The sequence below is a fragment of the Bos javanicus genome, chromosome 28 (assembly GCF_032452875.1).
Source record: "Bos javanicus breed banteng chromosome 28, ARS-OSU_banteng_1.0, whole genome shotgun sequence".
Classification (NCBI taxonomy): Eukaryota; Metazoa; Chordata; class Mammalia; order Artiodactyla; family Bovidae; genus Bos; species Bos javanicus.
In genome coordinates, this window is record NC_083895.1 from 44,335,165 (window position 1) to 44,362,177 (window position 27,013).

The following is a 27,013-nucleotide window of genomic DNA, read 5'->3' on the forward strand; positions in this document are numbered from 1 at the left end:
CAGGAACCCCAGGAAGATGGGGGTAGGGATGGGAAGCTAGGAGGATGAGCAGCTTGCCTTTGGACAAGGGCCAGCCCCTTGTGGGGAAGGTGAAGCATTTCTGATCTGGGCAAGCAGACTCAGAGGGCGGCCCCTCTGGGCTGCAGACCTTGTGGCCGACCCTGAAACTTCCGGCATCCCTGCCCAAAGCCCCATCCCGATTCCTCCTGGCTGCCCGGGGTTACAGTGCTCCTGGTCCCGGGAGCTCGGCTCAGCCCTGACTGCCCCATCTTTCCACCCTCCCCATAAATTCACTTCCTCTCTTTCTCCCCACTCCACACTGTTGGCCTGTGCCCACTTGGGGCAGACCATCTCTGGGAAATGGCGATCAGACCCACACTCCACATCTGAAAAAGATAGACTCTCCTGGCTGCGGTGATGGTCTGGGCAGATGCTGGAGGGGCTGGCGGTGTTCTGCGCTGAGAGGAAAAGACCTGAAAATGCCAGGGCTGCCAGCAGAAACCTGTGGGCCTATCCTGCAAGGGGTGGGGGCTTGTCTGCCCCAGGAGAGGGCGGATCTGAGAAGGGGCAGAAGCTCCACGGGGTCCAGGGTTGGCTGGCTGCCTGCAGAAAGAGCTTTCTACGAACAACTACCCCATAATGGGGGTTTCGTCAGAGAGAAGAGGCCCCCAGACAGTCACCTCTCCCTGCTCTTAGCCCCTGGGCTCTCAGTGAGGCTGACTCTGTCCCAGGGTGGACCCTAGGACCCAGTAAGCCCCAGTGTTGGGTAGTCTGGGTGCTGGGCGAGGACGGGTGGAGGAGACTCACTCTCCTGCCCCCGAAACTTGTGGGGATGTGCATCTCAGTACTGGCACCTAAGGAGCCAGGGGGTGGGGAATGGGTCACCCTGAGACAGCAGAGCCAAGAGACGGACGTGGGCTTATGAGGGGCATCTCCACAGTGGATAGAGCCCGCATGGAAGTAGCAGGATCTACCCGTGTGGGAGACCCAGGGCTGCTACACTGGTTCTATGCCCCACACTCCGCCCATCAGGAGGGCTGGCTGGGCACGTGTGTGCCAGTGTGGGGCTTCACCCTACCCTCCATCCTGCACCCAGGCCTCTCAGCTGGCATCCTGAGAGGAGACTCTGCAGGGGCGCTGGACAGGCGGCCCTATCTGCATCTCCTCCCAGTCCTGCACCCAGGCCTCTCAGCTGGCATCCTGAGAGGAGACTCTGCAGGGGCGCTGGACAGGCGGCCCTATCTACATCTCCTCCCAGTCCTGCACCCAGGCCTCTCAGCTGGCATCCTGAGAGGAGACTCTGCAGGGTGATGGACAGGCGGCCCTATCTGCATCTCCTCCCAGGAGCTCACCTGTCAAACCGTGGCTTCTCCCCACAGTCAAAGGAATCCTGCAGGTCCCTCACCAGGTTGGCCTGGCCGGGCATGCGGAAGAGGCCCTCCTCGCTGAGCCCGCGCTCCCGGATGAAGTCCACACACTGCTCCACCAGCAGCGGTGCCAGGCGTGGGCCATACTTCCGCTCGTGGTGGACTGTGTCCTCCAGGCGCTGCCCAAAGATCCCTGGGCACAGAGAGGAGCTGGTCACACCCTCAGCTAGCTGACGCAACAGTGGGGAGGACGCTGGGGACAACAGAGGGCAGGGAGTGCTGTCAGGGCCCAGGATGGCGCCCCTGCCCCCGCCCCGAGGAAGCAGATCAGAAACTGGAAGGGCAGGCACCAGGCGGTTGGGACAGGGCAGAAGGGCATATCGGGCAGCAGCCTAGCCTGGCCTGTGGAGCCTGTCCAAGCGTGAGGACCCTTTGGGCCCTCGGGAAGCATGCATTACACATTTTATTTATTGGTTTATAGATGCAACACTAACTTTCAAATGGCAGTGGCTTGCATTTAAACACCTAACACCTTGGGCACCAAAAGATGCACTCCAGAATGTTCTTAGTGGCACCCTCTGCAATCTCTCTGAATGAGAAACCAGCTAATGCCCATAAGTGGCAGAATGAGCGGGAGCATCATGGTCTGCTCATGCCATGGAGCACAGGGCAGCAATGAGCACCGCCGAGGCACAAGCAACAAGACAGGACAGATAATGTGAGAGCAGAACCACGAGCCAACACTGGAGATCATCAGGGAGACGGGAGTCGAAACTCTCACACCCGTGAGGATCCTGCCATCCAAAAAGTGGAACACAACCCGCGCTGGTGAGGGTGTCGAGAAACCGAGCGCCTGTGCCCTGTTCATGGGGATGGAAGCTGGCGCAGCCACTGTGGAAAACAGTGCGGAAGCACCTCGAACAATTAAAAGCAGAATTACTGTACGACCCAGCAATTCCGCTTCTGGGCATATCCCCCAAAACTGAAAGCAGAGACTCGAGCAGATACACAAGCACCCATGTTCACAGTAGTATTATTCACAATACCCCAACGGTGGAAGCAAACCGAGGGTCCACGGATGGACAGATGGATAAACACGATGTGATGCACATATACAGCATAATATTATTCAGCCACAAGAAGAAGGAAATTCTGACAAACGCCATAACATGGGCAGACCTTGAGGACATTTTGCCAGGTGAAATAAGCCCGTCCACTGAAACACCAGTACCGCATGATTCCACATGAGACACTTAGCATAAGCAAATTCAGAGAGATGGAAAGTAGAAAGCTGGTCGCCAGGGGCTGGAGGACAGCAGAATGGAGAGTTATTGTTTAATGGGTAGAGTGTCTATTTTTGTGCATTGTGTTAGAGACTGTTCTAATTTCATTCTTTTACATATAGTTGTTCAATTTTCCAGCACCGCTTACTGAAGAGACTATCTTTTTTTTTTCACTGTATATTCTTGCCTCCTCTGTCATAGATTAATTGGCCACAGGCATGTGAGTTTATTTCTGGGTTTTCTCTCCCGTTCTTTTGATCTATATTTCTGTTTTTATGCCAGTACTATACTGTTTTGACCGAGAAGGCAATGGCACCCCACTCCAGTACTCTTGCCTGGAAAACCCCATGGATGGAGGAGCGTGGTAGGCTGCAGTCCATGGGGTCGCTAGGAGTCAGACGTGACTGAGCGACTTCACTTTCACTTTTCACTTTCATGCATTGGAGAAGGCAATGGCAACCCACTCCAGTGTTCTTGCCTGGAGAATCCCAGGGACGGAGGAGCCTGGTGGGCTGCCGTCTATGGGGTCGCACAGAGTCGGACATGACTGAAGTGACTTAACAGCAGCATACTGTTCTGATTACTATAGTTTATAGTGTAGTCTGAAGTCAGGAAGTCTGATTCCTCCAGCTCTGTTTTTCTTTCTCAAGATTGCTTTGGCTAGTCATGGTCTTTTGTGTCTCCATACACATTTTAAGATTTTTTTGGTTCTAGTTCTATTAAAAAAAATGCCATGGGTAATTTGAAAGGGATTGCATTAAATCTATAGATTGCCTTGGGTTCGTAAACTGTCACTGTTTGCAGATGACATGCTATTATACACAGAAAATCCTAAAGATGCTGTCAGAAAATCATGAGAGCTCAATGAATTTGGTAAAGTTTCAAGATACAGAATTAATACACAGAAGTCTCTTGCATTCCTATACACTAACAATGAAAGCTCAGAAACAGAAATTGAGGAAACAACCCCATTTACCATCTCATCCAAAAGAGGAAAATACTCAGTGGTAGATTTACTTAAGGCGGCAAGACCTACACACGGAAAAATGTAAGACGCTCATGGAAGACACTGAAGATGACGCAAAGAGACGGAGATGCACCGTGTTCCTGGTATACCCACACCGGAAGAATAAACGTTGTCAAAATGACTACACCAAGCAACCTGCAGAAACAAACCTGAAATGGATCAAAGACCTGAATGGAAGACTGAACACGATAAAACTCTTAGAGGAAAACAGGCATCGTACTCTTAGACATAAACTGCAGCAGTGTCTTTTATGATTCATCTCCTAGAGTAATGAAAACAAAGACAAAATAAACAAATGGGACCTCGTTAAACTTAAAAGTTTCTGCCCAGCAAAGGAAAAAATAAACAAAATGAAGAAACAGAATGGGAGAAAATATTTGCAAATGGAGCGACTGACAAGGGACTAATCTCAGAAATATACAAATAGCCCATGCATCTCTATGTCAAAAAAAAAAAAAAACCTAATCAAAAAATAGGGAGAAGACTTAAATAGGTATTTCTCCAAAGAAGACATACAGATGACCAAAAGGCACATGAAAAGATGCTTAACATCACTAATTTCCAGAGAAATGCAAATCAGAACTACAGTGAGGTATCACTTCATACCCATCAGAATGGCTATTATCAAGAAGTCGACAGACGATAAATGGTAGACAGGACATGGAGAAAAGGGAACCCTCCTACACTGTTGGCAGGAATGTAAATTAGTACAGCTACTATGGAGAACAGTATGTAGGTTCCTCAGAAAAGGAAAATTAGAGCTACCGTATGATCCAACAATTTCTCTGTTCACCATATACCTGGAGAAAACACCTAATCTGAAAGGGGACACACATACCCCAGTGTTCACGAAAAGTGAAAGTGAAGTCGCTCAGTCGTGTCCGACTCTTTGCGACCCCATGGACTGTAGCCTAGGCTCCTCCGTCCATGGGATTTTCCAGGCAAGAGTTCTGGAGTGGGGTGCCATTGCCTTCTCCAGGGGATCTTTCCAACGCAGGAATGGAACCTGGGTCTCCCGCACTGCAGGCAGACGCTTTACCATCTGAGCCACCAGGGAAGCCTCCAGTGTTCACAGCATCACTGTTTACAGTGGCAAGATGCAGAAGCAACCTGAATGTCCATCGTCAGAGGAGTGAGTAAAGACGTGGTGCACTTGCACAATGGACTACTACTCAGCCGTAAAAACGAATGAAATAATGCCATTTGCAGCAACATGAATAAACCTAGAGATTATCATACTAAGTGAAGTCAGAAAGAGGTTATTATATATCAATATTATGTCACTCATATGTAGAATCTGGTTTAAAAAATAAAAATCAACTTATTTACAAAACAGAAGCAGACTTACAGATATTGAGAACATACTTATGGTTACCAAAGGGGAAACATGGAGCGGAAGGACAAAGCAGGGGCTTGGGATTAACACACACACACTACTATAATAACCAAGGACCTACTGTAGAGCACAGGGAGCTCTACTCAGTGCTCTGTGATAACCTATGAGAAAAGAATCTAAAAAGGAACGAACACAGGTATATTATGTGTACAAAATGGAAGCATCGTGCTGTACGCCTGAAACCAACTCAACATTATAAATCAACTATATTCCAATAAAATAAAAATCAGAAAAACAAAAGAACCCAGGCGGTCTGGCTCCAGGTCTGGAGACTATTCCAGGCCACACGGCTGCTCTCTACTCTCCCTGGAGCATGGATACCTATGTGATGCTATTACCCCACCAGTCTTGCTTCCGATGTTTCTCCTGTCTTTCTTCACCGGTAGCTCCCAAGCATGTGGTCATTTGGGCAACAGGACAATTCAACAAAAGGAAAAACTATCTGCTTTCTGGGATTTGGACAGCTCAGCTGCCCTTGCCCACTGGGGTGCAACCTGTAAACAGTACTGAACACAGGGGCGGATGCTGCCCAAAGACTGGCGTGGGGGCTGCCTGGGGCAACTCTGAGGTACCACCACCAACAGTCCCGGCCTCTCTGCCCAGTCCAAGAGAGGCCTAGGCTGGTCTGGGACACGAGGACATTGCTCCTTCTACGGCACACTCAGGGCTCAATCACGTGCGCCCAGCAATGAGCCACATGGGTCCACATGTTCCTGTTTAGCTAGGCAGAGGTTTGAAACATGTTACTTCAGACTTTTATACTTTATAAAAGATTCATATAAAAAAATCTGGACCATATAAAATATTTTTTATTCATATAAAAAATCTGGAAAAAATTCTTCTCTTAAAAGAATCCACAGATCTGGTGGTACCAGGCCAGAATTTCCAAACAGTCACGCTGACAGAGTTCAGTGGCCCCTCTGTCTTTCTGGAGAAGGAAATGGCAGTATTCTTACTGGAGTAAGAATTCCTAATACAGTATTCCTACTCCAGTATTCTTGCCTGGAGAATCCCATGGACAGAGGAAACTGGCAGGGTATACAGTTCATGGGATCGCAAGAGTCAGACATGACTTAGCACTATCTTTCTTTCTCTTCTTTCTGCCCTTCTGATAGCCCATGTATCTGCTAATTCTCCACAGTCCCCACCATCCCCTACTGCCTCACACCCAGTCCACATTTCACTCCTGCAGCTTTGCCAAACACTTACCTCTTTACACGGCACAGACTTCCCCACCGGGCCCTGGGTCAGAATGAAGTAGGAGAGGGGCCTGACTCACAGAAATGGGAAGTCAGGCCTGTTGTGACCAGAGGCATCGGCTACAACCTCAAATAAGCAGGCACAGAACATACAGGGGGAACGGCCCTTGAGCGGAGCGTCCTTAGGAAGGGCTGGAGCCAACCTGGCCCTGCACCTTGGCGCCCACATCCTGCCTCCCTCCCTACTTGGGCATACACCCTGGCCCTTTCACTTCCGCTCTACCCACTACTCGAGCATCTTGAATACGTCTGCTCTCCTGCTGCCTGGCCTGTGCAGAGGACATCTCTTCCCTGTTCACTCTGTGCAAAATTCTGGTTAGCCATTGAGATCAGCTGTCGCAAATCCTTTCTTCAGCACGACCACAGGGCTCTTGGGCTCCCTCTCTGGCCCTCTTATCACAGACCATGCGAAGACACTTGCCTCTGCCTGGTTCCCCACTGGGAACCAGTCCCTCTCCCCAGTCCTCAGCCACTGCTGGGCTTGGAGGGGAGGTCAAGGAGTGCTGAGTGAAGGAAGCTGAACACATAGCCCAGGACTGTCCACCATCCAGAGTTCGTGCACTCAGCTTCCCACCCTTGGCTCACAGGTAACTAAAGGCCACAGTCTGGGAAGAGAGACATGGAGGAAAAGAACTCTAAAATTCTCTCTGGAGAGTCACAAAGCCTGGGTAAATCTATCTAGCCTCCTCTTGGCCCCAACCCTTTCTGCTCCCCAATTGCCTGTTCCCAGGACATCTGCTGTCCACCTGTCCACCGGTCCATCCATCCTTCCATCACTCTTGCGCTTGTGCCCCACCCTGTTCTAGGTCTTAGAGGGTCTCAGATCTGCCCAGAGGACTAGAAACATAAATACCACCACAGGCTCCTCTGCTCAAACCCCTTCTTGCCTCCCTCCTCCCCACCCAGGATAAAACCTAAACTTGGCAGGCAGACGGACAAGGGCCTGCCTACCTCCCCATCAGATTCTGAGGCGCAGAGGAGCCTGGGCCAGGCAGAGAGCAGCTGCTGCATGGCCAGCCCCGCCGTCTGTGCGGTCACACAGCTCCCATGTCTCTGAAGCCCTTTTTCAACATCATCTCAACCATCACCCACCCCTCCCACCCTGGTGAAGCTTTCCAGACTATTCCAGTCCCCTGAACAGGGCTAAGGCTGTGGGAAGTCCATAGGGTCCCAGGTGCTTCTAAACAGAGGCGATTTAGAGGAGAAGGGGATATCAGGACTGGGGCCTAATAATGAGCAAGAGATAGCCAGGAAGGCAGGGGTTGGGGTCTGGGGGGCATGCATGAGCAGACATCCCCAAGGCAGACCTGGGTGGGGAGGTCTGATGAGGACCCTGGGGGTTGGAGGGTGCGTGTGAGAGAGTATGAATGAAGAGGCTGGGAACATGGCAGTCCCGGGTCCTGGCAAGGACCGTGACCCCTGGTGAGCACTGGACTGACCTCATACAGGCCTCAGGGGCTCTGAGAAATGACGAGACTCCCCCAGAGGCCCTCCAAGTGCTGAGCCTGGTGAGAGTGCTAAGCTAAGGATAGGGGTGGAGAACACAAGAGGCAGATGATGCTCAAGGCTGAAGGCCATGGAGACAAAGATTCTGAGGCTGCACCCGCACATCCTAAGCCACCGTAGAGTGAAGTGGCCTCCCTCCCTAGACCTCAGTTTCTCCATCTATAAAATGGGGACGATGACACTTGTCCTTGGGGGTGGCCCCAAGGCCCTGCCCCCAGGCACCACCAGGCCGGGGGCTGACCCCACCTTGCCAGCAAGGCAGCGTGGAGCCTTGCATCAGACCTTGTTCAGGCTTCGGGTGCAAGCTGCCCCCTTACCTTGAGGGCACATCTCCCTTGAGGGGGAGATGCTCCCGGAGCTCCATAGCAAAGGATGGTTCCAGCTCCACCTCCCAGGGCTTTGCTCCCGCCTTCCTCCTGCTGGAGGCACCCTGCACTCAGGCTACAGACCTGGCCTCCCTCAGCCAGGGACTTCCCCACCACTCCCCTTGTCAGGGGCTCTTGGGCAGAGCCTGGCAGGGCCTGGGACGGCTGTGCTGAACTTCCTCAGCCCTCCTGGCATGTCTCATGGGAGAGCCTTGCCAAGAACCAGCTCTAATAGGTCTGTCAGATCCCTGGAAACCCAGCCAGCCAGCATGCGGGTTCCTCGAGGTCCCAGCCCACGCTCTTTACAAAGCATCAGCTCTGCCACCGGAGAGGAAGCTGGCATGGACCTCTGGATGAACCTGCTGACGGGTTCAGAGCTGGGCCGGGCCTCCCCTCCTGCCAGCTGCTCCCTGGCAAAGCCTGGCCCTCACTCCCCTCTCCCCAGCATCCCATGCAGGGGCAGGAAGGCACAGGCCTAGCACTCAGCTGACTCAGATCCCTGTCCTGGGTGACCTTGGGCACGTCCTCAATAACTCTGAGCCTGTCTCTGCCACGTCACAGGGCTGTCAGTAACTGTGGAAGAGCCTAATGCACTGGGCACATGGAAGCAGGTGCTTGATCAAAGTGGGCATCTCCTGACCCAGGAGGGCCAGCCCAGGACTGGGTGGGCTTTGCCTGCCCTGGGAGCCCAGCAGGAAAGGGAGACAGCCGAGATTCCCTCTTGGAGCTGATCTCCAAGAGACTTCAGGCTGGCTCTCTCTAGTAAAGGGGAGAGCATATAGCGGAGAGACGCAATGAGGAAAATAGTTATTAAATTCTCTCCAGAGATTCACAAACCCTTCCTGTTCTCGGCGCCCCTCCCCAGGACACCTGCCATCCTCCCTGCATGCAGCCCATAGTGTGTAAATCCACTTTCCGTCGCTCCCACACTGTGCCCATGCGCACTGCCCTCCTCCAGGGACTGTGTGCGTGCGCAGTCGTGCCTGACTCTCTGCGATCGCATGGACTGTAGCCTCCAGGCTCCTCTGTCCACGGAATTTTCCAGGCAAGATTACTGGAGTGGGTTGCCATTTCCTACTCCAGGGGATCTTGCTGACCTGGGGATCGAAGCCGCCTCTCTTGTGTCTCCTGCCTTGGCAGGCAGATTCTTTATCACTGAGCCACTTGGGAAGCCCCCTTTAGCAGCCTCAAAGCTGCCCTGAACAGCTGTAACAAATTGGCTGGGCTGTAACCAAGTCTAAACAACCAACAGGCTGAAAATCAGCCAGGCGAGAGAAATACAAGGAGAGGCTAACATCTCAGGGGCTTGTTCTGCCCAGGGCAAGCCCATCCTGAGGGCAGAAGTGACTGCCACCTTTCTGGTGTTACCCAGCCCCCAGGCGTTGGGGACTTCCTGAAGTCTGGAGAGGCAAAGGTGGGCTGAGCAGTGGACTTGAAGTTGGCAACCGAGAGCTGGCATCCTGCCTGCTTCCCTCAATAGTGGTGATCCTTTGCAAGTCCCCGTGCCCTGGAAGGCTAGGTTCTTCATCCCTGCACGGGGGCTGCCCACCACCCGGGCGAGAGGTAGGAAGAAGCGTCCCAGCTCTGTCTCTTCCCCTCAACACGCGTGCTCGCTCCCCCAGCCCGGCGACCGGTTCCGCCGCGGCCCCCTACCCCTTCCCGCAACCGACCCGTCTCCCCGCTCCCTCCCGGACGCCCCGCGACGCGCCGGCTCAACGCAGTCCTGGCACAAGCGCAGGATCGGGGTCCAGGCGCGCAGTCGGCCTGGGACGCAGCTTCCACTCGGCTTCGCGGGGCGCCCGTCCCCCCTCCCGCGCTACCTGGGGCGGCCGGCGCGCAGCAGGCGGGCAGGCGGCAGGGCGGCCGCGGGCAGGCGCGGCACCCTGAGGAGGCCCGCGCGGCCGGCATCAGGCCCATGGCGCTCCGGCGCGGCGGCGCGGCAGGAATGCCCGGCACGCGCGCAGGTAGCGTCTTGCCCGCCGCCCGCCCCGGGCCCGGACCCTGGAGCGAGGGAGGGAGGGCCCGGGACCTGCGAGTTTCTGAAATGCTGCTCCTGGAGTTCAGACTTCTGACCCGCTTCTTCCTAACGCCCGATGTATGAAGTGCGGTGTACAGCACCGTAGGAACACTAGCAACTCCCAATGATCCGCCCCTTCTTCCTAAAGGACTCGCCTTAGGAGCTTCCGCTCCCAGCAGAATGGAAGGCAGGTGTTCCAGGTGGAGGCAACGGAGGCTCAGGGAGGTCAGGTGACTCGGTTTGGGTCAAGCAGCGGGATGAGTGCTGAGCCTGATCTGTAACAGGGCTGCCGAACGCGGAGATGGTGTTCTGGGCTCCAGCCCTCTGCCCTGCCGAGGGGCCAGCGCCCCAGTGCCACGGAGGGTGCTTAGGACTTAAGTTAAGCGTCCTGTGCAGTCTGAGCGATATGAGTATTAATGTCCCCATTTTACAGATGAGACAGCTGAAGCTCGGAGAAGTTACGTAATTTTCCTAAGGTCACACAACTAGTAAGTGACAGATCTTCAATTCAAACCTATACTGTCTTTTTGCAAAGCCTGTGAACCCAGCGAAAAAAGCCCACAGTCCCACACTTCCAAGGGTGCAAAGTGTGAGCACTGACATGGTGCACAGCCTTCACCAGGAGGGAAGGCGGACAGAGAAGCAAAACTGGGGCCCTGAGACACCAGAAGAAGGAATGCAGATCCCCAGGGTTCTATGGGAAGAAATCTGTAAGGGAGGGGCTTAAGGCAGCCCTGGGGGTGGAAGGGGTGGGGGCTCATCTGAAATAATTGTGTTAAACTGCTAAATTTGTGACAGCAGCAATTGGAAACTACCACAATGGATTTTTTTGCATTAATTTTCATTCTAAAAAATTACAATAAAATATTCATTTTGATTGGAGTTTTCTGGTGTCCCAGGCCAGTGACGCCCACTTGTCCTGGTCCTGACACTAACGCGGGGTGCGGGCTGAAGTCCTCCCAGGTGCTAGGAATGTGTGGACGGGTTCCTTCAGTGTTCTTCCCTCCCAGAGTCCAGGGAAACATAAAGGTGGGAAAGGCAATTCATGGGGACAGGGGCCATAAGTCAAGGAATATCCTGCCCTAAATCTGCCCCCCAAAGCCTGGGGCTCCCAGGGCCCACAGTCCGCGAGGTCTGATCAGCTCTGTCCACATTAGAGAGAGGTCCAGGGATTTCCCTGGTGTTCCAGTCGTTAAGACTCTGCCTTTCAATGCAGGGGATGAGGGTTCAATCCTTTGTCGAGGAACTAGGATCCCACATGCGTCGAGGCAACTAAGGCCAAATGCCACAACAGTCCTGATGCACCTAAATTAATTAATTAATTAGTATAAAATATAAAGAGAAAGGTCTGAGGGCTCAGTTGGGGCACCTGCTCCAGGAGCAGGGGGCCCTACCAGTTAGGCTGACTGGCCCTGGTGCTGACTTGCTCTCTCTTATCTGAGCCCTGGTGTTCCTACCTGTGTGGTTAGAGTTAGACTGGCCAATCTCTAGGAAACCTCGTCACCTAACTTCCCTGTGCCTCCACCCCCCACATTCCCAGGTGGATGGAGGTCTGCAGCTGCCTCCTATTTAGAAGGCTCTAGACTCTGGTGAGCACTGCCGTAATGAACTCTAGGATAAACCCTGGCTAGGTCAACACCCATGCCACCTTGTGGGGCTTTTTTTATCCATGAGGCCTGGAGTGAGGGGTGGGTGTGCAAAGATAGTTATGAAGCTTTCCTCTTGGGCCAGGACCAGGGAGCTGAGAGGCTGGGGCGGGAGTCCTGTCTTCTCACATCAACAATGGTGACAGGTGACCTCTTGAGCTGGGGTGGCTCTCGTTTCTGCACAGGGTCCAGTCTCTTGGGGACTACCTCTGTCCTCAGTCTTACCTCCCTTTCCCTGTCCCCATACCACTTTTAAGACAAGGCAGATCCAGAGGCTATGGTGCCTGGCAACAGAGCATCTTTGGATGGGCTCAACCTGAAGGTCGGCTGTGCCTGCTCTGAACCCTGCTGTGTGCTGTTAAGGCAAGTTGCTGAACCTCTCTGGGCCCCCGGCCCTCTCTATAATCTAATTTTGATACAATAAACCCCTGTCAAGAGTAGCGAATGGCAAGCATGAGATTACTTCCTCTTTCCTCAGACTGACGTGGAAGACCAAGGCTGTCTGGGAAGAAACTGGGAGCCAGTGAACCCAACCACAGGGCACCCCGAGTGGCCCTGGCATCCGGCTCTTCCAGAGCCAGCATCCAGCCCCAGGGCTCGGAGCTCCAGCAGACCTGCTTATAGTGCCGGCCTCCTGCTTACTCCTCTGGGACCTGGACAGATTACCTGGGCCTCCCTGCTGCTCAGGCTCCTCACCTTAAAAGGGGCTATAGTGGGTGGGACTGATTCCAAAGGGCCACTGTGAGGGTCAGTCGGGGTTGCAGAGCCCACCACCAGGACACGCTGAATAAACACCAGCTGTTCTGGAGAGTGGCCCAACCTCGCCCCTGTGGCTGGCAGTCACTAGGACATCACACAGTGTTGCTGGCAACACTCTTCACTGGCCTCAGCTTAGCAATGACCATGACAAGCTCTTTTTAGCCCTGGGATCCGAGCTCTTAGCACACAGGGGAAGCCAAGCAGGCCCAGTTGCAGGGGCATTTCCACCACAGTTGCTGGGATGGAAGGAGGACTCAGTGAGCCAGCAAGGTGGGCAAAGGGCAGTTAGTTGAGCAGTTAGCATCCTGAGTATCACAGGAAGCAGTGGTGAGCAGCCCCTTATAAATCACCCTCGCTGACTTGCCAGGCTCTCCCAAGATAAGGCAGCAGCTCCTCCACCTTGTTCCCCTGGTAAACCGCCCCAGGCTCCCTGGCTGCAGATCAGTGGGGTCTGCGGTTGGGGCTATTTCCCCGGTGGGGATCTAAGACTGCAGACTCCCGGGGCACCGCAGGTGAGAAGCCTTGAGGGCTGCAGGAGAAGGAGGCCAAAGGCTGCTGTGTCCTGATCCTTATACTTGTGAGAGAACTGATCTGGCCTCTGCGAGCTTGGGGCTGCATGGGTTCAAGGCCTGTGGGGGTGATTCCTCTTCCACTTGACATGTGGTCCCTCAGGGCCCACCAGAACGGGCCCAGGGTACCAGAATCAGGCTTAAGTGCCCCCGTCTGCTGGTGCAGTGACTGAAGCCCAGCCCGGGTCAGCAACAGCCGCAGCTTTCTCCTTTTGGAGAGGCTGCCAGGGAAGGCCCAGGCCCACTGGTTTGGTGGGTTAACATTCAGTGGAAATGGAGATAAGATGTTCTCTTCCTGAATCTCCCGGGGAGCTGGGATCTGGAGTAAGTAGTGCTGGGCAGAAGGCTCCACCCTGCCAGCCTGGTCTGGGGCCAGTGACCTTTCATCTTCAATCTGTGCCTTGAGGGCTTCCATTTGGAGATATCATTCCAGCAAGTAATGACACAACCAGCTGGCCTAACAAGGATGCTTTGTGTCTCTGCAAGTTGTCCTGAGGCTGGATTTTCTCCATGTCAAGTGTCCTGCCCCGTGGCCTCTGGGAGCTGCCTCTGTCCCCTCCTTCCCTCCATGATTTCTGAGGAATCCAGGACAGGACTGTCAGCTCTGCGGGGAGGGGCCGGGGAAAGCCTACAGAGGCCTGTGAGAGTCACATACACGCCGAGGTGGGGCCGGCATGGGAGCACAGGTCTGATGGCCACGGCAGGCCTGCGGCCTGGCCCCTCGTGCCCCTCCTCAGTATGGAGCTGGCACTCTGGGCAGGGACACCATTCCCAGGCCAGGCTCCTGGCACCAGGACTGCTGCTCTGTGCTGCAACCTGTAAGGCTGAGACAGCTTCTGGGCTTTGCTTGGCACTGCCCGCTGGGTAGGGGGGGCAGTTACTATGCCCCTAGTTACTGAGCTGCGAACCCCGGTCCTCAGACTCCTGCACCCACTGCCCACTCAGGGTGCCTGCAGTGAGCAATGACGAGCAGGCTCTGCAAACTCCCCTGTGCCCCAGTGGAGCTGCGGTCTTGCTGCGTTGTCCCAGACCTGCTCTGGGCTGTCTTCCTCTCTCGCTTAATTCCAGTTCTTTCTGGCCGCTTGATCAGACCCCTGGGTGTTCAACTTCACTGCTCCTTCTCTCTCAAACCCACATCCAGGAGATCTTATAGGTCCTGTTTTCAAAACAGATTTGGAATTTGCTCCCCTTCACCACCACCCACCATAGGGGAAGTACTCCTGCTTACTGCCTACATTACTGCAAGTAGACCCCTGGCTTCCCCTTGACCCACTGTGGTCAGCAATCAGAGCTGCCCTTTTAACTATTTATCAGATCACGTCCTTCCTCTGCCATCAGACTCCTTTCATCCTCCCTGTCCCTCACTCCTTCAGCCCACCTGCCTGTGCGTGGGTTCAAGATCACATCAGGACTCTCTGCTGCTGCCTGGGTCTGACACATACCACCCTACATCCTCCTGGCTCACTTTCACAACCTCTTCAAGGCTTTGGGTGTCACTCTCTTGTTAGGTCCGCCCTCACCATTGTGTTTTCTTGTTGTTCAGTTGCTCAGTCATGTCTGACTCTTTGTGACCTCATGGACTGCAGCATGCCCGGCTTCCCTGTCCTTCATCATCTCCCGGAGCTTTCTCAAACTCATGGCCATTGAGTCAGTGATGCTATCCATCCATCTCATCCTCTGTCATCCCCTTCTCCTCCTGCCTTCAATCTTTCCCAGCATCAGGGTCTTTTCCAATGAGTCAGTTCTTTATGTCAGGTGGCCAAACGGCTCTATTTTTTTCTTACTGTAACACTCACCACCTTCTAACACAGTAGTTCTCAAAATGTGGGCCCTAGACCAGCAGCATCAGCATCACCTGGGAACTTGTTAGAAACAAATTCTAGCGACTTAGAAACAGGTTCCCAACTCTCAGTCTCACTTTACAAGCCTTCTCCTGGGTGGTTCCAATGAGAACAATTGTCCTATGCGCTGGAGAGCATAGAACGGAACCTCCGTCTGATCCCTGTGGGATGCCCGGCCTGCACATGGCAGATGCTCTATGTTAAATAAATAGAACTATTCAGTACTGAGACTGCCAGGCACTTTGTATCCATTTTCTCTCTTAATTCTCATGACAATTCTGCAAAGACGATGTTCTTTTTCCCATTTTGCAAACAAGAACACAGAGAGAGTAAGTGGCATGCCCAGGGTCCCACAGCAAGCAAAGGGCAGAGCCAGATCACACGCAGCCCACAGCCTGATGCCAAGACCTGTGCTCACTCTGCCTCCTTCAATACTTCAGCACAAAAGGCTTTGCTAATAAGCACTTTCCTACGCACATAAGACACACTTTCAAGTACTTGCTGGCTCTCTCCAGATAACCAGGCAAGACAGGACTCACCCACGAGCACTCACCAGACGCTGGGTGACTCTGGTACTCCATGACTCCTTTCTCTTCCCTTTTATAGAGAGCTGGAGAAGGCAATGGCAGCCCACTCCAGTACTCTTGCCTGGAAAATCCCATGGGCGGGATTGGGACTGGTAGGCTGCAGTCCATGGGGTCTCGAAGAGTCGGACACGACTGAGCGACTTCACTTTCACTTTTCACTTTCATGCACTGAAGAAGGCAATGGCAACCTACTCCAGTGTTCTTGCCTGGAGAATCCCAGGGACTGGGGAGCCTGGTGGGCTGCCGTTTATGGGGTCACACAGAGTCGGACACGACTGAAGCGACTTAGCAGCAGCAGCTGGGAGGTACTGCCCAAAAGGGCCTCTTGGGGGGCCATGTTGCTAGAGCTGGGCCTGGAAGTCCAGAGGTTCAGTGGGGAGTGCGGCCCTCTTCACACTGTCAAGTCTTCTGATCCGTGAACGTGGGCTGCCTTTCCCTTTATTTAGGTCTTCAATTTCTTTCAAGAATGTCATTTTCAGAGTACTAAGTTTTGTACTTATTCGTTAAATTTATTCCTTAGTGTTTTGTCTTTTGGATGCTATTATAAATGAAGTTTTCTTAATTTCAGTTTCCATTTCCTCAGTGTAACTGTATAGAAGTACAGCTTGCTTGACCTTGTATCTTGCAATCTTGCTGAATTTTTTATTAGATCTAAAATAGATTTCTTAAGATTTTCTATATACGAGATTATGCCATCTGCAAATAGATTACTTGTTTCTCCTTCCTAATCTGGATGCATTTTATTTCATTTTCTTGCCTAAGTGCTCAGCTTGAATGTCTAGTACAATGTTGAATAGAAGTGGTAAAAGCAAGAATCCTGTCTTGTTCCTGAAAAGCATCCGGCTTTCTCCATTAAGCATGATGTTATCTGCAAGTTTTTATAGATGCCCTTTAGCAGGTTGAGAAAATTCCTTTCTGTCTCTAGACAGTTGAGTGTATTTATCATAAAATGGTGCTGCTGCTAAGTCACTTCAGTCGTGTCCGACTCTGTGCGACCCCGTAGACGGCAGCCCACCAAGCTCCCCCGTCCCTGGGATTCTCCAGGCAAGAACACTGGAGTGGGTTGCCATTGCCTTCTCCAATGCATGAAAGTGAAAAGTGAAAGTGAAGTCGCTCAGTCGTGTCCGACTCTTCGAGACCCCATGGACTGCAGCCTACCAGTCCCAATCCCGCCCATGGGATTTTCCAGGCAAGAGTACTGGAGTGGGTCGCCATTGCCTTCTCCGGATTTTATCAAATGCCTTTTTTGAGTTGATTGAGATGATCATGTGGTCTTTGTCCTTTATTCTACTGATGCATCACATTAATTAATTTTCAGATGTTCAACCACTCCTGCATTCCTATGATAAATCTCGTTTGGTCATCATGTGTAATCCTTTTATAAATTGCTGGATTCAATTACTTTTGTATTTTGTTGAGGAATTTTCCATCTATATCCACAAGATGTTGGTGCTCAGCAGTTCTTCTCCCTCACTGGCACCATCATTGCTGTTTCGTCTCCCAACTTAAAAAAATAAAACTCTCTTTGCCTGACTCCCCACTTCAGCTACTGCCCCATTTCTCTGTTTCCCTTTACAGCAAACTGCTCGAAAGAGTTGGCTATGCTCACACTTCAGTTCCCCTTCTCTCATCCTTTCTCATGCCCACTTCATCTGGCTTTACCCCCAGGACTCCACCAAAACCACCCTTGTCCAAGTCACCAGTGAGCTGTGCCCACCACCTGCTCTCCCCTGGTTGATCTATCAGCACTTCATAGACGCTTCTTCCTTAGGGGGCCTCTTCACTCAGCTCAGGAACCACAGTCACTCCTGGCTCTTCTCAGCCCCCGTGCTGACCCGTCCTCTGCTTCCTGTCCTCCTACTCGAGGGCAGCTCAGGGCTCAGCCCGGGTCCTCTGCTGTCTCTTCACTGGCTTTGTGATGTCTCATCCAGACTCATGGCTTCAAAACCCCATCTATGTGTCAATGGCTCCAAAATTCCCTTTCCAACCCAGTCCTCTCTTCTGGTCTCTAGCCTTAACTGTCTAACTGCCTATTTGATACCTAAACTTGAGCCTCTAACAGGTACCCCAGACTAAGTCCAAACTGAACTCTCTCTTTTCCTTCCAAACAACTGCACTTTCTCTTTTCTCTCTTGTCTCAGTTAATGACTAATCCATCCTTCCAGTTGGCTTAGATCAAAACACCTTGGAATTACCCTTGACTTCTCTCATTCTCTTACACCTTTCAGCCTTTCCAGTCAGGGAGGTCTATTGGCTCTACCTTTAAAATACGACAAGAACTCTATTATTCCTCCTCAGCAGTGCCATCTGGAGCCAAGCCACCATCATCTCTCACCTGCATGATTGTATAATGAGCTCCTAACTGGTCTCCCTGCTTCTGTCTTTGCGTCTTTCATCCATTCTCGACACAGCAGCCAGAGGGATCCTGTTGGAACCCGAGTCAGACTCGGCCACTGCTCTGTTCAAGACCTGCCAGTGGTGCCGCCTCACCAGAGTCATCACTGTGCAAGGCCCTCCTGATTTACCAGCCCTGCCTCCTCTCTCCAGAGTCATCACTGTGCAAGGCCCTCCTGATTTACCGCCCCTGCCTCCTCTCACCAGAGTCATCACTGTGCAAGGCCCTCCTGGTTTACCAGCCCTGCCTCCTCTCTCCCCTCCACAGCTTGCTCCAGTCACACTGGCGTCCTTACTGCTCTTCCAACACGGACACCCCTGCCTCTACTTTCAAAACTCTCTGCCCAGATACGTGTGTAATCGCCCTTTCATCTCCGTTAGTCAAATGTCGCTACACACTGAACCCTCCGTCACTCCACTTGCCCTCCCCATCCCAACTAGTGTGCTGTCTGTTTTCTTTCCTAGAATGTGTCTCCACAAGGGCAGGGAGCTTGTCTGTCCTACTCACTGCTGTGACTCCAGCCCCTAGAACACATCCTCCAACGAATGACTGGCTGGTTCAATGAATGAATGCCCAGACAAGAGGCACTCTATCAGGGCCACTCCTGGGCAGGCCATCAGCAGTAACCAGCTGCCCTGACCCACTGGCCAGCCCCATTTTCTCTCTGGGGCAGCCAGGCTCTCCCCTGCCTGCAGTAGGCATGTTGCCCATTTGTGCCTGTCAGAGGTGGTCGCTTTCTGCCAGAACAAACACGCTTGAAAGGGTTCACAGCCTCCGTTATTAAACAGTGAAAGAAGGGCTGATCCCCTAAGCCTCCTTTGCAGGGGAACCCAGGCTAATAACAGCTTTGCCAGGAAACCTGCAGAGGCGGATGAAGCCCCCCCTTTGAGAGCCCACACTTGCCTGGACATGTCTGTCACCGCTAACCCCTGGGATTTCTGCGTTTCCTCTATGCTTCTGGTCGAAAGGAGATAAACACCTTTGATGGCGGTTCCTGTTTAAATTCTTGTGAGTTCTTCGGCACACTGCACTGCCTGAGAAGTCTGTAAACGCTGGGGGGAAGAAGGCTGGGGGAGGGGCAAATCTGGATTCTATGTGGGATTCTGCAAATGGTCCCCATTTGGCAAGCACAGAGACAGACGGACAACACGTGTGTACAGGGAGTCAACACACCCTGAGGACAGGTAGACCCTGTGTGGTGTGAGAGTGCCCTGATGGGCTGGGACAAAGCACAGCTTCAGAGGTCAGAACAACTCTTTCAGTTCTGCTCCTGACTAGCTCTGTCATCTTGGGCAAATTATTTAGCCTCTCTGACCTTCAGTTTCTCTCCTTTCTTTGTTCTATTTAGTTTTTGATTTTTTAATATAGTGAAATATGCAGACATTCAAAAAGTATTTAAAGCACATAGCCACAGAGATGCATAGTATTAAAAATGCACACCTGCGTAACTAGGCCTGCTATCTTGACTTTACAGCATTCATCTCTTGTTTTACTTTATATTTCTTGCTGCCTAATTATTTGGCCATAAATAGTACAGTTTCCTTCTGCCCTATTTTCTAAAAATGTTTATTTTTATTATGCCCCAAGGCATGTGGGATCTTAGTTCCCCAAGCAGGGATTGAACCTGCGTGGAAGCTCTGGATCTCCAAGGAAGTTCTATCTTTCTGCCCTGTTTTTGACTTTATATAGACGGAATTGCTGCCCTAGTCTCACAGTATGACTTTAGGGTTCATGCATATTGTTGGCTGGAGCTGTAGTTCATTCATTCTCACTGCTGCAGAGTTTTCTGTTGTAAGAACGAATCGTTTCTTTCTCCACTGCATTGCTGATAAACTCGTGGTGCTTTCTGTGACTCATTCAAAGAGCCTCTTGCTGCCCAAGATCACGGCGACGTCCTCCTTTCCCTAGTGCTCAAAGGCGCCACCTGAAAGTCCAGCTGCATAGGCGTCTTCTCTGGGTTCTATTTTCTTCCACTGGGTCACTTTCAACTACCTTGCACCAAAAGGAGCCTGTATAGGCTGCAGAAGTTCCTGGGTGCGCTTGAGTATTCCCAGGCCATTAAACTGGGGCTGTGGGTCAAAGGCGCCACGATCACCAAGGGGCAGGGAGGCCACGGCTACCAGGGTAGGGCCCACTTAGGAAGCCCCCAAAGGTGAGCTTCTGTCCCGGCCTGGATGGTGCATCAATCAAATACTATGCAACATGGAGAGAGAGGATGTTCATGGCTCATGTGGTCAGGACACGGCTGGTCCTGTCTCCATACTCAGTGGCAAGTTGGTGGCCCCAGCCCAGCCGAATGGTGATCCTTTCTAAAAACGCTTTCCATGGTGACTGCATAGGGACACCGGCCTACAGAGACAGCACCTGCACAGCTGGGCATCACCACTGCTTTCTGTGCCCCAAGTCCAGGCCTGCGGCACAGCCTGCAGCCCCATCTTCAGGACAAGTCTCAGCTGGCCATTCTCCACGTCTCCTCCATTCCCACTCATGCCCAGGCCCGCATCCTTGTCAGATGAGTCTCAGCCTTGTCTTTCCATGGCCCACCCCTCACACGGCAGCCAGAGGGTTCTTATAAGTCAAATAGTGTCTGTCTCTTGTTCAGAGCTCTCCCTGATGTCCCATCAATTTAGAAGGAAACCTGAAATCCCCACTACATCGCCAAGGCTTCAGGTCCTCCATCTTCCCGTTCTGACTCCTCAGACCCTCTGATCTTCCTGAGAGTCCTCGTGTTTCCACGGCCCTTTCCCAATCCTTCGCACTCACTGGTCCCTCTGCCTGCATCTCTTTTCCATATCCTAGGCTTTCCCGATGGCTTCACTAAGTTGGCTTTATAAACAACACTTGACATAGCATCCCTCTGTCCTTCCATGGGCTCTACTTGGCTCCCTTCATTTCTCCCCAGTGGACATCATGAGGTACCTTTACTTGCCTATCGTCTGTCTCTCCCAGCACAAGGGAAGCGGGAGGGGAGGGGAGAGGCACCCTCTGGTTTAATTCTTAGCACCTGGAATACCACTCCATACATTACAGGCACCCAATAAAAGTGTAGAATGAAGGAGCAGGTGAGTAAATGGCAACTTTTGTTTTCAGGTCAGGTCCAGGGCTGTGTAGGCCATGCAGGGGCCACAAGTCGCAGCAGAAGGAAGGACTTGGTACCTCACCGTCCAATATGACCCTGAGCACCTACTTCTGACCTCAGACACACCCGACACTCAGCAAGGATCTGCACACAGGCAAGCACACACAAACCACAGCACTTTAGGTCAGAAGAGGGCACGTTTTTGAAAAGTGGCCCAGGTCTCCCCTGCCAGGACCTGCATGGTCCACCAAGCGGTGACTCCTGAGGGCCGGCAGCAGAAAAGAACACCACCAAAAAAATAAAAAGAAAAGAAAAGAACACCACCGCCTGCCTGTCTGCTGCCACAGGAAGCATGGGACTCAGCTAGCAAGTCCTGAGAGAGAGGGGTCTTGCAGGCTCGGTGTGGGCCGGAGGGGCACGATTACCTGAAGGCAAGGGTTCTAGAGGGTGAGCGTGCGCGCTACGGGCAGTACCTCGGCCAAACGGGGCCCAGATGACCCGGCGGATGGCCTGCACCCAGTCTTCCATGTCCCGCTGGGAGCTGGCCATGAGCAGGAGCGCCTCGGGGTTGGCCGGCACCTTCTCCCGCTCCCCGGCACCACCTGCAAGACAGAGAGAACGGGCTTACTGCAGGCACCAGGCAGACACGGGGTGCCTCCCCCCAGGGCTCTCTCCGGCCAACGCCAGTTGGCTGTCATTCCCTGGGGTGTGAGACGGCTGTCTCTCCAAAAACCATTCAGCAGCAGCTGTGCTTTCTGGTTCTATATTTGCACATCTTCACACCTCGCATATCTGTCTTTGGGGCCCTCTTGGGTTTCTGCCTTAGCCTTCTTGGTTATTTTTCCCTATTATTAAAATCATCCTGGGGTACTATTAGGAAAAAGCATGCAGATTTGACAGCAGCTCAGAGAAGTTCAGATGCCAGAGGAGCTTCAGTACGTATTTTGTTTAATTCAACTTTACACATCTTTAAACCCTGCTACATGTCACTATGTGGTTTTAACATGGGCTCTGACATCACAGCCTGCTCTCCCATCCCTGAAAACAAGGCCTGATTCTTTACATGTATTAAAGTAACAGAGGGAATTCTCTGGCGGTCCAGTGGTTAGAATTTTGCATTTTCACTGACGGGACTCTGCGTTCAACTCCCTTTAAGAGAAATAACATCCTGCAAGCCGTGCAGTGCAGACAAAAAAAAAAAAAAATTTTTTTTAAGTTACCGAGATGATATTAAACCAGGATGGAGCAAATACTCCACCTGTCCCCACTCACAGCTAGATACTGGATTATTATCCAAAGGCAGAAAGATAGGAATGCCCAGACAGTTTTTAATGAATTGACTTTTTCACTCCAGTACTCTTGCCTGGAAAATCCCATGGACCGAGGAGCCTGGTGGGCTGCAGTCCATGGGGTCGCTGAGGGTCAGACATGACCAAGCGACTTCACTTTCACTTTTCACTTTCATGCATTGGAGATGGAAATGGCAACCCACTCCAGTGTTCTTGCCTGGAGAATCCCAGGGACGGCAGAGCCTGGTGGGCTGCCGTCTATGGGGTCGCACAGAGTCGGACACGACTGAAGCAACTTAGCAGCAGCAGCAGCAGCACAGTAGCTCCAGAGGTCCTTGAGTTTTCATGTGCAAATGAATTAATTTTGGAGATATACCTAAAACAATTTATACTGAACTGAGGTCTATAAAGTATAGGCAATTTAAGGGATTTTCAAGAATAATCTTATCCTTATGGCCCATCCCATAACATATAACTCACCATTACTTGCTAAGGTCCCAGAACCTCAGACCCTAAGTGGGTTTCTCTGCTGATGGGGTGAGTCCCAGACATCCCTGTTCCCAAGGGAGTGGGATGGCAGGAGAGCCGTGAGACCCAGGCCATTCCTTTCTGGAACCCGCAGCCCAGTGATGGAGACCAGACAGGAGTAAGTGAACCAGAGCATATATGACTCCTGATGAACAAAGCTGACACACATCTGTCCGTCCAGGATTCTTTCATCTTCACAATGACCCTGAGTGAGGTACCGTTACTATTTTCATTTGACAGGCAAGGAAACTGACGCATGGAGTGACTACGGAACTTGTCTGAACTCACACAGCTAACACGTGGCCCAACCAGTCCATCCTAAAGGAGATCAATCCTGAGTCTTCATTGGAAGGACTGATGCTGAAGCAGAAGCTCCAATACTTTGGCCATCTGATGCAAAGAGCTGACTCATTGGAGAAGACCCTGATGCTGGGAAATACTGAAGGCAAAAGGATATGGGGATGACAGAGGAAGAGATGGTTGGCTGGCATCACCGACTCAATGGACATGAGTTTGAGTGAGCTCCAGGAGTTGGTGATGGACAGGGAAGCCTGGCGTGCTGCAGTCCATGGGGTTGCAGAGTCGGACACGCCTGAGCAACTGAACTGAACTGAATACATGGCAGAGCCTGGGATTCAAAGTCCCGAGCTCTGAGCTCTGATCCAGCCCATGCGCCGGTCGTTTCCCCATGAATGAGGCAGCCCGCTGGGGCCAGGCTGATGGTGGCCAGAGCAAGGCCGCTGAGGACTGGGGAAACCGAGGGGGCTGCTCTGAGGGCTGGAGCCTGGGTTGAGATGCATCCTTGCTGAGGCGACACCACACGTGAGGCCTGGAGGCAGGGTAATGGGAAGGCGGGCCGAAGGGGCCTGCAGAGCCTAAAGCTCAGGGGAGTGGTGAGCGAGGGTCCTAGGATGCCTCCTGAGCCCTTCGGGACATACACAGGAGTCCGACTCCTTTGGGCCCAGGCAGAATGCAGAGGCGGAGAGGAAGGGAGCTTGCAGCAGAGACAGCAGAGCCTGGAGCCCAAGAGACAGTGAGGGCCAATGGAAAACAAAGACGGTAGGCATGGCTGGGGCAGCTGTGTGGTCATTCACAGGGCAAGGGCACCACCGCTGAGAAGGGGGTGGCCCTGCATCTTTAGGACCCAACACAACATGGACTGAGGCAGGGCTGGCTGAGCGTGGGGACGGGAAGCGAGGTGTCACCAGGAAGCTTTTCCACGTATGCATCTCTGGAGAAACATCCCAAATAACTCAGAAGAAAAGGACCTGGAGATCGACGGCTCCAAGAGTTTGTCGTGGTTACTTGTTTGTCCTAAATGAATACTCAGGTTTGTGTGTAACTGGAATTTCTCATTTTTTCAATTCTTTTTTTCTAAAGAGGGCAACCCACGTCAAATAAGCTCAAAATCTGGCTTTGCCCTACCTGCAGGTTGACGGAGTCTCTTGTGTCCAGTTGCGCCTCTGCCTAGGGTCCTGCTCTCCTGGTGCTCTAAGCCTGCGGGTTTAACTTTTCAAGTATTTTTCATGTGTGTGTATTTATCTATGTGTATTTTGATATAGTATATTTAACATTTTAAGAAATTGCCATAAGCTGTTCTCCAAAGTGATTGCGTTACTTTATGCTGGCACCAGCAATGTATGAGGTCCAGCTCCTCCAGATCCTCACAGCACTTGATGCAGCTGTCTCTTTACTCCTAGTGGTTATAATGGGTGAGTAGGGGTAGAGCATCATGTTTGAAGTTGCATTTTCCAAATGACTATTGATGCTGAGTATCTTTTTATGTACTTAATTGCCATCCATGTGTCTTGTTTGGTGAAGTATCTGCTGAAATCTTTTATCCATTTATTTGGCCGAAGTGGGTCCTAGTCGCGGCCTGCAGGATCTAGTTCTGTGAACAGGGATCGAACCCAGGCACCCTACATAAGGAGCTCAGAGTCTTTAGCCACTGAACCACCAGGGAAGTCCCTGTCCATTTTAAAAATCGGTTGTTCATTTTTCATTATTGAGTTTTGAGAGTTCTTTACATCTTATGTATGCTTATCAGATATACGCTATGTAAATATCTCTCCCAGTCTGCGCCTTTTCTTTTCATTCTATTAACAGTGTGTTTGTAAGAGCAGAAGTGTTCAGTTTGGATAAAGCTCTACTTACCAATTTTTTCTGGTTGTGTATCTAAGAAAATTTTGCTTAACCCAAGGTTATAAAAGTTTTCTTCTAGATTTTCTTCCAGAAGTTTCATTTTTAGGGTTTATGTTTAGCCTATGAGTTAGTTTTATAGATGGTGCAAGATAAAGCTTGGAATTCATCCTTTTATACATGGGTGTCCAGTTGTTCCAGCACCGTCTGGTGAACAGACTAGCCTCCCACACTGACTGGGGCACTTACACAGGTGATCACATCGCCCGCAAATAAAGACAGTTTCACTTCTTCCTTTCCAATCCGGGTGCCTTGTATTTCTGTTTCGTGCCTAATTGCGCTGACTAGATAGAGCCTTAATACCATGTTGAATAGAAGTGGTAAGAGTGGACATCTTTTCTTATTCTTGATCTTATAGCAAAAGCATTCAACTTTTCACCATTCAGCATATCCGCTGCAGGTTTCTTATTAATGTCCTTTCTCAGGTTGAGGAACTTCTATTTCCAGTTTGCTGGAGAGGTTTTTTGTTTTTGTTTTTTAACAGAAATGGATGTTGCAATTTTGTCAAATACTTTTTTCTCTGGCTTTTGAAAAACCACATTTTATGTTTTTAGTTTGTTATTACAGTGAATTACGCTGATAGATTTTCAAATGTTAAACTACCTTTGCACTCCTGAAATCCCAATTGGTCATCATGTATTATCCTTTTTATTATTCCTGGGTTCAATTTACTAAAATTTTGTGGAGAATTTTTCATCTGTATTCACAAAGGATATTGGTAGGCTATTTCCTTTTATGTCTTATTTTGGTATCAGGGTAATACTGGTTTCACAGAATAAGCTGGTATGTATTCCCTCTTGTTCAATATTTTTGGAAGAGTGTGTAGAGTTGCCATTGTTTTTAATATTTGGTAGAATTCATCGTCAGGGACAGGGGAGCCTGGTGGGCTGGGGTCGCACAGAGTCTGACACGACTGAAGCGACTTAACAGCAGCAGCAGCAGCAGAATTCATCATGGGAAAGTTTGAATAACAAATTAAATTTCTATAATATAGATACCTATTTCTTTTGAGTGAGCTTTGTAGTTTGTGTCTTTCAAGGAAGTTGTCTGTTTCATCTAAGTTGTTGAATTTATTGACATAAAGTTGTTCAGAATATTTCTTTACTATTTTGTAGTATTTGAAGAGTCTGTAGCCATGTTGACTCTCTCATTTCTATTATTGGTAATTTGTGTCTTCTCTTTTCCCCTAGTCAGTCCCCTAGACCTTACTGATTTTATTAACCTCAAACAAGAGATTTTTGTTTTACTGACTTTATGTCTTTGTTTTTCTGATTAGCAACCTTTGAAAGGGCTACAGTAAATATTTTAGGTTTTCAGGCCATATGGTCTCTGCCAAAACTACGTACTCTGCTGTGGTAGTTAAAAAGCAGCCACAGACAACATGTAAGTGGAAGGGCAGGGCTGTGCGTTTGTGGACAACTTTGTTTTCAATCAGGGGGAGCCAGTCCACAGGTCCGAGTTTGCCAACTTGTGTTGTATCTCATTAATTTACACTCTGATCTTTATTGTTTCTCTTCACCTGTTCACTCTGTGTTTAATTTGGTCTTATTTTTCTAGTGTCTTATGTATTTAGTGTTATAATTGCCCCCTAAATACTGCTTTAAAGGCATGCACAAAATTTGTATATTGTTTTTTTTCATCTTTATTCAGCTCAAAATATCTTACGTTTGGATTTCTTCTTTGACCTATGCGTTATTTAGAAGGGCGTTATTTCCAAGTTTGGGAGGATTTTCCAGAAATTGTTCTGTTACTGATTTCTAAGTGAATTCCCTTGTTTTCAGAGAAGACACAGTGTGATGTGTGGAAGGGGAAATGTATGATTTGAACATATTTTGGCTGTACCACACGGCCTGAAGGTCTTAGTTCCTGGACCAGGGACTGAGCCAGTGCACTCCACAGTG

The 27,013-nt window shown here is 51.0% G+C and overlaps 1 protein-coding gene across 7 annotated transcripts in view; it reads right to left on the reverse strand.

The window, feature by feature from the left end:
* Positions 1–27,013, reverse strand: part of ARHGAP22 (Rho GTPase activating protein 22) — a 179,339-nt gene that overhangs the window by 14,028 nt on the left and 138,298 nt on the right. For 5 of the 7 annotated variants that reach the window (XM_061405622.1, XM_061405621.1, XM_061405624.1 and 2 more), the window contains 2 exons: positions 21,570–21,698; positions 1,353–1,620 (listed from right to left, as the gene is read on the reverse strand). In XM_061405622.1, the coding sequence (XP_061261606.1) occupies positions 1,353–1,620; positions 21,570–21,698 (397 nt within the window). Of the gene's footprint in view, positions 1–1,352; positions 1,621–21,521; positions 21,699–27,013 lie in introns of all 7 variants that reach the window. The other 2 variants (XM_061405623.1, XM_061405625.1) reach the window with 2 other exon arrangements.